General features: G+C 34.4%; 1 protein-coding gene across 14 annotated transcripts in view; it reads right to left on the bottom strand.

Annotated features, from left to right (window-relative positions):
* The window catches only part of HDAC9 (histone deacetylase 9), a gene marked incomplete at both ends in the record, with an annotated part of 409,639 nt that extends 398,419 nt beyond the window's left edge, over window positions 1-11,220 (bottom strand). For 3 of the 14 annotated variants that reach the window (XM_084230504.1, XM_084230512.1, XM_084230507.1), the window contains 4 exons: window positions 3,302-3,423; window positions 5,685-5,811; window positions 6,844-6,994; window positions 11,035-11,220. In XM_084230504.1, the coding sequence (XP_084086630.1) occupies window positions 3,302-3,423; window positions 5,685-5,811; window positions 6,844-6,994; window positions 11,035-11,205 (571 nt within the window). Of the gene's footprint in view, window positions 1-3,301; window positions 3,424-5,684; window positions 5,812-6,828; window positions 6,995-11,034 lie in introns of all 14 variants that reach the window. The other 11 variants (XM_084230510.1, XM_084230511.1, XM_084230508.1 and 8 more) reach the window with 7 other exon arrangements.
* Between the last annotated feature and the right edge of the window lie 2,184 nt (window positions 11,221-13,404).

Raw genomic sequence — 13,404 nt, 5'->3', positions numbered from 1 at the left:
CCACAAACTATAAATGCCTTTGATGTTCAATATTGTGAAAGGAGAAAAAGATCCTCAATTAGTATATTTAAAAGAAAAGAATGAATTAGGAATGAGCCTGATTGGAGCCAACTATTTGTATTATTGCAGTGTTTTCAAAATGCTCAAATTTTGTGAGCAACTATGATTATCCTAAGGGGAAGGAAGTAAAGGTCTACTTTGTATGACAAAGGTCAGATTTCTTCAGGCAAAAGAGACTCCTATAGCTGACTGTTCCTAGGTTGCACTGTCTGACTGGATATTAAGAGGTCAAGAAAGGTTCCAAATTGTGCTCACCGCTTAAGGGATACCCATGGGGCCACTTTAATCATTTTAAGGTCATTAGGATTCTTCTTACTTCGGTTGCATGTTACTCCCTCCAATTTTGTTAATATATCTAATATATATTATCATTTCAGTACTGATGTAGGTTAAAAACAAATTGAAATCACTTAGTATGACATGCAACGCAAAAGATAGAATCCACTTATTTAACAACTTCTTTTAAATCTGAATTTGAGTTCAATGAAATTCAAGTAGACCACAGAGAGTAATAATCAGGCCCCAAAAGAAAATTTTGACTCTGTTATAGCTGTCCTGGTATTTGGACTGAATGATCAATGCCACTACTTTAGATTTTATTGAGTATGATGTAATTTTTTGCAAAAATTATCTTAAACAGTTTCCCCACAGAATCACTAAAATACAACACATTCTGCATTAAAATTTTTAATTTGACTATATTTCAATACTCTTCTATTTATTGCAAATATATCTAAACTTTCTCCAGAGGGTTGAATAGATACCAAATGGATTATATTTATGAAAGTTTGAAGAGTTCACTCTATTTGCAATTAATGAAGAGTATTTCTAAGTATTTCAGACAGTGTGTAGAAAACATCTGCACTTAATTATTTCATACTTTTCTTAAACAAACAATGGGAATTGAATTAAGGAATATTTTGGAATCCCTATAGAGGTATAAAAGTATTAATGGTTTCTGATAACTTTATCAGTAATATATCTGAAAGTTTGTTTTTATAGCTCAATAGCCCAACACTTCATAAATATCAGAATTTCAATATGAAGGGAATAAATTTGTAAGACTGAGTAAATATAGGAAATATACACTAGAAAGGAGAAAGGATATATCTTCACTATTTTAATATATCATACAGACAGGCACACAGAATACCTTTCATATTGATAGAGATTTAAATAAATTGCTAGCATATCCTGAGTAGGATTTTTCTTTGGATTTTGTTGTGGATTGAGAATTTCTACAAGAATAAATTAACAGCTTGCTACTCACTCCTCACAGAAGAAAAATCCAAATCTGTTCTCATGGAAACAGTGGGACACAAAGTATGGTTTTTCAGTACTTGTCCTTAAGTATTGAAAAAGATCAGATTTTCTATCTGGATGCTTACTGGCTCCAAATGCCACTTCTTTTCAAAGTCAGTGTCAGTTCTGCAGTCAGTTTTCAATCTCCCAGTGGTAAGAATATATTCAAAGGCTGTGTGCACAGCAGGGTAGAAGTCTTTCTCCCTGAATGTAACTGTATCACTCATCAGTAACCTCCTGCCATAAGGGGGACTTGTGTTTTCTTTCCTTTTAGTGACTCCTTGGGCCCCTGAATGCCAGTCACTGCCCTGAGACCTGGGGCAATATTCACATAATCTCTGTCAGTAGTTCCTATAGAGGACAGCGGTGCAACTAAATGTCAAGGCTGCAGATCAAAGTCTCCACATTCTAAAACTCATGTCCTTTATGGATCAATTTTCATAAACTATACTCCATGGTTCAGAAATATGTGGAGACTCTCTCTGCTTTCTTTCTTGTGTCCCAGAGAAGTTTATTTATATGAAAGGCAATCTGATTTGTGGATAAAATTGTGAAATTCTGATGCAAGACATAAAACTGTATCCTTCCCTTTGCATAGCCTTCTCGAAATAATTTTACTTCTTAAAGTATTTTACTATGTCTGTCATGTTAAAGTAGAAATGGAAAACTCTTTGAGCCATTAAAATAAAAAAGCATGGATTGCTTTGCAATTCATGATCATCCTTTCCCAATGCCTGCTACACTATGAGCTGGATGGTAGGTAAAAAGTTCTTATTCATGATTGATTTTATTTTTAAATCTTCATTATGCCACAGGTAAATTATATGACAGAAAAGTTTCAACATGTGTTTTTTACAATCTATATCCATTTTAATTATTCAAAATTGCTGGGAAATGGAGTATAATTATTTGAAATCATTTTCACTCAGTAGATTTCATATACAATTATAGAGAACTATACTTCTCTAGTATAGTAGGCCTCAGTGAAATAGAATAGATCAAACTATCTTCTCTGAATACTTTTTCAGATTAATTTGGGGTATACAGATTTTTTAATTTGTAGCTTTTTCTAAAGAACAATGCTTGGAAAACACCACCAGATTACAACAGATTGTATACAAATACTATTTATCCCCTTATAAATTGCTAAAGTTTAAATGTATTTAAACTAGCTAGAGTTTAAAAGTATTTATTATAAAGGTTAAGAGCATATAGCACATTAAATGCATGTATATCAGAAGGTCAAAACAGGATAAAAGGGAAAAACAAATACAGGCATTTGTAGGGCTATTTACTAAATTCCAAAGAGAAGCTCTGCTGTCCCAGTTTCCTTAAGAAAATTTTGATAAAATTATATATGTTTATTAGGCACAAAGCTTTACTCTGAGTTCTCCTGTAATATGTGAGACCTTAGGCAATTTACTTACTCAGAAGATAGCTTTGGCTTTACCTGCTTGTGCCATTCAACCAATGAAAATGTAAAGTTTTTAAAACATGTAAGGAAAAGGAAGGTTATTATTCCCATTTTTGTAGCCAATGGTTGAGATTCTACAGAAAATAAGATAAATGGAGAAAGTCAAGGTCCTTATTAAAGGATCCAATTGAAATTTTCTGAGAAATCAAAATTTCTATTTTGCTTTTGTCTATTACTTATTACTAAAATCTAAATATGATAAAATTTTAAGTTAGAAAAGCTAGATTGATTATATACTGAATCAACTGATATACAAGGAGGTGTGCGCCTCTCTGCTTGTCTGCCTGTGTGTGTGCACACATACATGTTATCTACCACAGGTTTTTGCTTATGCTGAAGGCAGAAGTGGAGAGGGCATAATAGCTATGGTTGAAATCCTTCAATTTTTCTTTAGAAGCATGGCAAAATGAAACTATGAGTATGTTATGGAAGAGCAAATGGAGTTTTCTTGTTAAGCCAACTTACCAGTTTTTCGAAGGGGAAAATCATCCTTTGTATCATGCGCTCCCGGTAATGTGTATTTGTAGGATGGAGATGTTCCACTCAAGGGTGGAGAGCTTTGATCCAGTGATGTGTGGTGGGCAGCCCTACAAAAGCAAAAGATGGTTCATCATTTACACTGTAAATTTTTACTGCATGTTGGTCAGCAATAATCAGTTGCATATGCTGTACATGTGTCTCAGTCTGTGTTTATGTTCTTTCTTTCAGTGTGTACAAACCACAGCCTCATGTAACCAAGTTCGCTGTAGTAGTATGTTGTGGAGTGATATAGGATTCCCAATAATGCCCACTGTGTGTTTGGTCACACAGTCACATAGATAATTTCACTTCACTGAAAAAATTTACCATAAGCCTGAGCCTTGGATATCTGAGGTGACTGTGCATATTTTCTTAAAAGCCATCCTCCTGAAATCCAGTGATGCAGAACAAACAAGGTAGAGGTAAACACATGGAAGAATTTCATTGCACTAGATATAGTACATGCTATAGTATACAAATATATGAATGACTATATGAATGAATGAGTACATGTACATGTATAGTACATGAATATAGTACATATAGTATTTTGCTGAAGAGACAGTTCTGTGTCCACAGCCATGCCTCTGGATCACATACAATGTTGTAAACCATGTTACCTCAATAAAAATTAATTAAAAAAAAAGAAAAGTATATTGGAGATCGTTTTCTTCTTCAATATAAAAGTGATTTTTTAAAACATCTTCTAAAGCCTGCAGTATTACAGTGAAAGAAGAGAATAGTTTATACTCTGACCACAGAACTAAACAGACTCTTCAGTGGCTATATAGTCCATAAGGGATAAGGAGTATATTACCACCATGATGATTATTCTACCAGTATTATTTAATTGAATGATACTTTTAAAAGCATTAACTGGCTTAAAGATATTTCACCTAGCCACAACTAGAAAAAAACTACTAAATTCAGATTCCATAAATTAATGATTTATGATTGTCTGGACCTTACTGAGGTAAAAAAAGGATTGCTAAGTCACACTCAGAGCCATGTTTACTACACCCAAGGGGAAGGCTAAAGAATTCGCAGCAGACGAATTGTTGCATGGAGTTGTCTCCCATTAAAAAAAGGTATTATCTTGTCTTAAAACAGTCTGTAACTTTAAAGGATTATGAATTCGTCATAAATTATGTATGAGATTTTAGGTAGTAAAATATTTATCTTAAAATATGTTGTGATGATGATTGAACATTTGAAAAATTTCTCAGGGATTGGTTTCTTAAATCAACTTACATACATGATAGAAATTATGTAATCTATTAAAAATTATTTATGAAGCATTGTGGAATCTGCCTCAGTAACCAGATGCCAAGAAAGGTAGGTAATGCTTTCAAAAGTATCATTCAATTAAATAATACTGTTAGAATAATTGTCACGGTAGTATAGTAAACTCTTTAAATAGAAATCATAGGGCACTTACAATTTCAATATAGCGAGTAATCAAATGTTTACTCACTTATCTTTGATAAAGTAAGTATATGAACCTATGGTCATTCAGCAAACATAAATCGAAAGAAAGGAAATCATTATCTATTAGTCTATTATCCAATTATGCTTTCCATTAAGTTTTTTTTCCTGATTTTCAAAAACACCAGGTTCTTCTTGTTTTGCAGAAAGAGTTGTTTATTTCATAGTATCTCTTTACTGGACTTGGGGAAATGTGGTTTAATAAAAACTCTAAGACCAATGTCTTGTGATTTTGTGTGTCAGAAGCCAATCTGTTCTCATTTTATTGAGTGTGAAGACATAAGGTGAAGTGGGCAGAGGCAGACTAGTCACTGAAGACGTGCATTTATGTGTTAGTTATCTTCATTCTCTTCTCTTTTTCTCCCCTACCTCCCTGTTTTAAAATTTAAGTGAAAAATCTGGACTTAAAAAAAAAATGCTGTGGATCTTCATATGATATCAAGCCAAGTAAAATAAAATTTCAACCTGCCAAATTTTCAGAAATTAAGATATCTGATATACCATCTGAGAATAGAAAAATAGAAAATATTAATTAATTTCTATGTACCACACTTGTCAGTTATTCATTCATCAAAAACATATTTATTTCCTTGTTCTCAAGATGATACTTATTAACATTATTAAGCACTGCTTTCTCTTAGTACACATTATTTCACAGGACCTTCCCAGCAGCCCTAAAGGGCAGGTATTATTATCCACTTTTTCAGAGAAGGAAACTGAGCTTCAGAGAATTCAGGGAACTTGCCCACAGTCACATGGTTCCTTGATTTGTGCCCAGGTCAGCTAAATACAGAACTCGTGGTCTTCACCCCTTTGAATGTAAATAGCCAAGCACTGAACATACGTGTACCAGAGCTTGGGATGGCGGCTCACGGAATGATTTTTTCCATTAGTTGGAGTGTCTTTTGTTGCTGATTTACTCAACAGGAATTCTTGAAGCTTCTGCTTTACTTCTGTACTTGCCACTGCCCCTGAAACACACACATACAAAATAAGAGGTTTATTTGGAATTTTATCTTTTCATACCCCTAAAGTATTTAACACAAATAAGAAATAATACCAGTGGTCACCGTATATGAAGCTTGTCTATTAAAAGAAGAAAACTGAGTCCAAACAGGCTTTAGAAAATGGTATATTAATGTTTTGTAACTACTGCTTCAATTGTCAATTTTAATGATTTCTCTAATCACTTTTGCAGAATGGAGAATGCCAGAATTAATACTAATTATTTTCTAAGCTTTAAAAGCATATTTTCCAGGAATCTTTCAATATATTGCCTTTAAAAATCAAGAATCTTGGGGAACCCTAAGTGATTGAACACATTAAAATTATTTTTTCAGACTTGCTAGTTTGGAAAAACAACTTTAAAAAAATCTTTTGAGCATTAAACAACACTGCTTACAATTCCATTTCAAGTCATCACATTTTGAACCTTGCTACAACCTGATTTTGAACTGACCTCATAGAAGGGAATTATTTGGATCTGTCTCCCTCTTGTGGAGATAAATATATATATATATATATATTTTTTTTTTCTCTCTGTGTGTGTGTGTGTGTATGTGTGTATTTTTTAAACAAATATTCTGCCTGGAATCTTTGCAAAGTCTGCGTACTCAAAACTAAATGAAGGCAAGGGTTGACTTGCAGAGCAATTATTACTTGACCAGGAGGAAGATATAGTGGGGGGAATGCGGAAGTAAGTTTATTATTAAACAGAAGGCTTAACTAGATTGCTTTAGTATAATATTATTTTTAAGATTCAAAACAACAGAAAGTAGCCTCTTAGCCAAACATTGCTATGTTTACTTCAGATGTTCTGCAGACCGAATGGAGAGAGCTGATAGGTGAATGTCAAAGCTTAACATTTGGGTCCATAATTTATTCCTTTTAATGAACAGACAATTTTGACAAGTTTAACTCCATTCTTTATCAGGCTTCTTTCAGAATGTTATTCTGCTAAAGATGAGCAAAGAGAGTTCATCTTTTACCCTGGTGCCTCTTACTTTCTCGTCCTCTATCTTTGCCTCTGAGAGCAGGAAGCTGTTGTTCTCTGCGATGCCTCTCTACTTCCTGTTCTTGCCTCTGTTGCTCCAGTTTCTGCTCCTTTTCTAGGAGTTCTTGTTGCTGTTTTATGGCTAGAAGTTCCTGTTGCAACTTACGAGAAGAGAAAGACATGAGAGTGTGCAATTTCTTTAGGCATCACAGTCATCAGTGACCAAAGTGAAAATGTTATGAGATTTTGGAACTTGCTTGTATTTTGCTTACATTTCTACCCCCATTTTTGGTAAATTATTGAACGATAAAGAAAATCAATTAATGCCACAGGTGGTCTTAATAACATCAACAAGCAAGTTTTTAAGACACTTCATTACCCACCAGTATTGCCCTATCAAAACATTAGCAGATTCACCCATATTTTCAATTCCCTGAGAACTCTTGTATGTACATCTGAAATATACAATAACAGGCAAAGGCAGGAGGTATATTTTACCAAATCTCTTATTGTAAATAAACTTGATGAATCTTTATTTCTTATCCTGTGAAACTGGATGAAAATAAATAGAATGAGGTATCAATTAGTTTGGAGGACGTCTACCTGGAAGAGAATGAATGCCAAATATGTCCAAATCTTACAGAAGCCATTTTTCATAGACTAATGTGAAATATATAATAGTAAGTTCATCTCTCAAAAAAGCAAAAAGTTTAGTTTGTTCATTGAGCACACAAAACCTTCAGATTTGAGAGATTGGTCAAGAAAAAGGCAGCTCCATAGAGCCTCACTTTGATACACTGTTGTTTGGCTGTCTGACTACCTTGAATTCACTTACAGTGAATTCCATGAAAATGAAGTATTCTTAATAAGTATTTTCAGATGCCAGTTTTCTTTCAGAATGAGAAACAGGCATCTATAAATATTGTGAATGTACCTGCAGGGGAACAATTAAAGACTTTGAATTCTACTTAGGCTCTGACCTGACTAGATATGAGATCTGAACAGTTTACAAACTACAGTTTTGGTTCCTCATCCGTAAGACAGGAATAATCTCCCACACACATCATGTTCATAAAGTACATGAAATTTAATTTTTAAATTTGAGCCAAATGAATGTTAATTATTATTACTATTTTTAAATCTCAGTATCACTGCAGTTAGTGTAATTTGTTATACTCTTTAGGTACCTGAAACTATGATGTTTATGTTGAAAACTATTAGAACAAAAATAAAAGGTAAAGTGTAATGGCATCAGAGTCACCATGGAGCAACTAGAAGTCACCTCTTTATGTCAATCATGATAGCATCATTATGGCTAGAGAGACATAGTTAGATGCATTTCTGCATACCTTTCATAGTAAAATCTTTGGCATTTTGACTTTGATACACCAGTTTCTTAATGAGTATTTTTTATATATTCCATTGTAAGAAAAATGTCATAACTCTACATAAATTTTAATATTGATCTGATGCAGATATTAGTGTTGGTCAAATTGATTCAGTTTTTCACCAGAAGCCCCAAGAGAGTTGAAATTTAATCTCCATTAAGAATCGAGAAAAGCACACAATTTCATTTTCGTAGCTACTATCCATTACTGAAGATTGCAGGAATGAAGTTGAAAAAATATAAAGAAACAAAACTTCACACCACCCCAATTTCAGATGTTCTGGATCAGGAGAGAAGCAGGCTGATGTAGTAGTTTCAAAGGCTTAATGAAGGCAAGAGTACAAATCCTGGGGCAATCACTTTCTAGCAATGTGGACTTAGACAAGATATGGAATTTCTCTTTGCCTCTGTTTGAAAGGTAGAAAAATTGTATAACAGCATCTAACTCAACAGAAATCAAATATTCAAAACTTCAAAACACTACTACATAAAAAGCATCATTCACTGTTTCCCTCACGTAAATAAAATCTAAATGAGTATTAGGAGAACCAACTTTTAGCCTTACCCACAAAAAATAAATAAAGATTTAAAAACTTTTTAACCTTAAAAGAAAATTTTAAGTATATCTTTAGTTTCTGAAAGAACAGCCTGTTACTTTGGAAAATAATTTCAAAAGTTAAATTTTCCTTTTATTTATATCAGAATCTTTATTTTCAAGAGCCTCCTCTTTTCCAGCATTTTTCAAATGTTAGTAAACATATATTTGCTTGGAACAAATTAATGATTAAACACAAACTTGCTGCTATTGATTTTTGAGTAAAAGTAAAAAATAAATTACTTAAAGATTTTTATATTGATATCAACAAGTACAAAAGGCAGCAAAAAAAGTGACAAGAAATATCTAAGTCAGTAGCTTATCAGTATTGCCTTGTAGTCGGGGCAATATGACTCGTGGATGGTAGAACAAACAACATATAGCTACTACCACCTTCACATATGGTGAAAAATACATCTTACTCATTTATCATTGCAATCCTAACATGCCAAGAATGAATGAAAAAAGGAAATCTAGAAAACAAATTTCCTACTATTGTTTCAAAGGACAAAGTGAAACAATGCTTTTAGACACTTAAAAAAAAATCAAGCTCTGAACCTGTGAAGGTTTCCTGACTATAAAATATAGCTGCAGCTACTGATTCTACAGGGAACTCAATCCAAAATTCTCACTCTTGTTGAAGATCAGTAAATTGTAAGAATTCTTTTACTTACATTGACTAGTAAAAGAAAAAAATATATATTTTATATCAGGTACTGAAAATTCTTTTTTGGAAAGTAAGAGAAACAGATTCCCAGGCTAAGGAGATAGCTCATCAAACAAGGTACATAGGGAAGAAGATAGCAATTTTGCCTTCTCAATACTCTAATGTTAATGTGGTAAAATTATTCAATGTAAACATAGACTAATTATCTTATTAGTCCTACATGAATGTGCTTGTACTTGATATGCAAGTGTAAAATAAAATATGATATAATATTACAATTTATTGTATTAATAAGTTAACAGAGTTAAATCATTTTTTGAAGAATTGGACATTATAAAATTTTGTTATGAACTCTTTTTAAAGATTTATTTATTAATTTATACAAGAACCAGGGTACAGGCCAGATGCGCGGGAAGGTAAGAGGATTCACCAGACACAGAGCGGGGAACAGAACAGGCAGACTGATGAAATACACTGCTGAGGCGAGCAGCGGGTGAGACAGGAGAGGTCTGCATGCCATGTGGGACCCTTGCCGGCTGGCAGGCCGGGATCAAAGAGATGCTGCAGAGGCTGCAGAAAGCTTCACAGCTCGGCTCTCAACCACCTGTGCCACCAGGGGAGGCCCCTGTTATGAACATTTGCTGCTTTTTATTACTGTCATAATAAATACAAATTGAACATCTATAACCAGGCCAAAAATAGCTTTGTTTTAATTGTCTGTGTCAAATAATTGAAAGACATTTTACAAATAAAGACAAGAAAATAGATACATAGAAAAATCTAAAATTATCTGATAATAAGTCTATCATAAAAACATATAACAAGGCCATATTTCTCTTATAATACTTTGAGCAATTCAGGTCTCTAGTTCTTAACCATACCCTAAATTCTTTCAATAAATTCTTAACTGTATCCTGTTAGACACATATAAAAACAATGAAATGGTTTGCACCAGTTTCTTCGTAATTCTCTTGCGTTTCTATGTTATCATTTTGAATACATACATCGAGAGGTCTTTCATAAGGAAGATTAGGACATAAACAGAACACCTACTTATAAACCAAAAAATTCAAAAAGTGGGAGAGGTGCTCTGTTCACATAAAGTGACTAATTGATCTTTTCTAGTAAATAGCATGTTCAAATTATTTAGTAATACAAAAGGGATTTTCCTAGGCTCATGGTTCTTGGTGGTGAGTGGATGAGGCAATTTAAAAAAATCATTTAGAAGACAATCTAAACACAGTGAGATTACTAGTCTCTTATTGACACTATAAACTAAAGAGTAAAAGAATAGTAGAGTTCCCTCCTGGAAGAAAAGCAGCTTTTTAGTCAGTATTCTTACTACTTACCTAAGATTTTCACCAAATTTTAGAGCAGAGGATAAAAATTGGCAGCTTAGATGTCATTCCACACAATTACAAACACAATTTCCTTTAAGTCACACTTCCACGTTTCATTCACAGTGAAACTTCCCCCCAATGCATCTTCTTATGCCCATTTTAGGGTGCAGGCTCCCTACGGAAAAGGTCAGAGACAAAGAAACATTTGCTACCTTGATGTGCTCTTGAAGCTGGGCCTGGTGCTGCCGGGTTAAGTTCTCATGCTGTTTCTGAAACTCTGCAATCAGGAGCTGCTTCTGGATTTGCTGCTGTTGCTGGATGAGGAGTAGCTCTTGCTGCAGTTGTTTCTCACGGACAACAGGATCCACCACGGGCATCATCATCCTGAGATCTGTCCTTAGGTCTAAAGGTGAGATGGGCTCCAGGCCTACAGGAACCTCTGACTTCACATCCACTGGAGAACCGGGAAAAAAGAGAGGGAAGACAAAGGATAGGAAATTAGCACATTGATTTGGAAATTAAAAAAAGTAAAAGCGGGCCTCCTTGGTGGCGCAGGCAATTGAGCGAGCGCTGTGAAGCTGTCCGCAGCCTCTGCAGTGCCAGTTTGATCCCTGCCGGCCTCGAAGCAACCCACAAGGTGAATGGATCTCTCCTGTCTCGCCCACTGCTCCCCTCAGCAGTGTGTTTTGTCGGTCTGCCTGTTCTGTTCCCGGCTCTGTCTCTGGGTGGATACTCTCACCCTGTGCCCCGGCTCTTGTATAAATAAAAAAAATTAAAAAAAAAAAAGTAAAAGATACTCTACCACATACAATAAATTTTACATCAACAATTCTATACATTATTTTACAATGATGATAAAAAACCATTTTTACATCAGACCATATATTAATTTTCACTCAACAATTTGTACTCTCCATGAATCTTCTACATCTCTCTTTCTCTCTTAAAGACATGAGTCTAAATTGTTCACTGGTTTCAAGTCATTCATAAAATTTATTCTACTGGATAACTTATGAAATCAACTCAGGACAAAAAATGCAATACTACTGAGGGAAAGGTGCCATATTATAAACAGAAAACTTTGAACACAACTAAATTTGTCCACTTAAGAACATTTTTCTTTGTAGCCAGAGTTAAAAGACAAACTTTAAGATAAATCCCTTAACAAGTAAAGTTTTTAATGTAATGGATTTGCAAGGCTATTGGACCTAGCAAAGAAAAAATGTAAATCTCCATGCTAAAATGTGGAAAATGGTGAGTAGATTAATCAGCAACAGCAATGGTGCCAGGCCCAACTACAGAGGAATGAAAGTAGCCTAGTTTCTATATACTGGTTTTAAAAATTGCAATAATCTGTACCTCAGTTACCTCATGCAAAAAAAAAAAAAAAAAGGCAGAAAAAGTGTGAGGAAGTAGAAAACAAATATCCAATCACATCACAGATGGAAGAAAGATTTGATGATCTGAGAATAATTATAAAATATAACATTTAAATCTGTCAAAATTAAATTAGATAATGTATATAAAAATTCTTAGCACAACTCCTAGTGGAGGGGAACGATGATTTCTATGGAGTGGTCTAAGCACAAAAGCTCACAGACGGAACAGACATGTAGATGTACTAGGTGTTCATGGCAGGTATCCATTCTGCTTAGTTGGTTTCTATGCCAAACTTAAGTATTTTGAATGTGATAGTCTCCCACAGGATCATGGAAGTTCTATAGTTGAATGAAACAGGTTGAGTTAAAGAATACAGGGATTTGGGGAGGGAAAACAGTGCACTGGATTGCAAGACTTTTCTAAAGTTGTCAGCCACTACTGAAATCAACCAACTATTGATAAAAAAGAGAGAGAAAGAAAGAAAATACAAACTCAGTGTGGTCATCTAGTTTTCAACTGAAAAATAAATTAACAGATTTTAACACTACAGAAACCAAAAAAAAAAAAAAATCAAAAACAAACAAACAAAAAAACACCTTCTATAATTTGATTCTGACATGCAGGCTGCCAATTTTTAGGCTCTTCTCTAAAATCTAAACAATCGCTATTATTCTTCTGTTTTACACTGAGAATATAATTTAGGTTCTCTAAGACTCAGTTCCTTCATATGTAAAATGGTGATATTTACAGAGAGCATAGCATTGTTAAAAGGAATAAATGGGGTAATGCAATAAAAAATGTAAAACAGGGCCTCCCCTGGTGGCGCAGCGGTTGAGGGCTGGGCTGTGAAGCTGCCCGCAGCCTTTGCAGCACGAGTTTGATCCCCGGCTGCTCCCCGGCCACCGGAGGAGGGTCCCACATGGCACGCAGACCTCTCCTGCTGCCCGCTGCTCCCCTCAGCTGTGTATCTTGGTCCGTCTGCCTGCTCTGCTGCCTGCTCTGGCTCTGGTGAATTCTCTCACCCTCCCGTGCTTCTGACTGTACCCAGTGCTTGTATAAATAAACAACTTTAAAAAAGAAAAGAAAATTAAGATTCTGATTACTCTAAATAAAGTCTTTTAAAATTAAAAAAAAATGTAAAACATGTAGCCCATCCTTCAAAAAATGCAGTGGTTGTTTTTTATTACATGAAATGGGAATTT

Source organism: Talpa europaea, assembly GCF_964194135.1.
Source record: "Talpa europaea genome assembly, chromosome: 3".
Taxonomy (NCBI): Eukaryota; Metazoa; Chordata; class Mammalia; order Eulipotyphla; family Talpidae; genus Talpa; species Talpa europaea.
The sequence above is the reverse complement of the archived record's forward strand: the minus strand, read 5'-3'. Positions and strand labels throughout refer to the sequence as shown.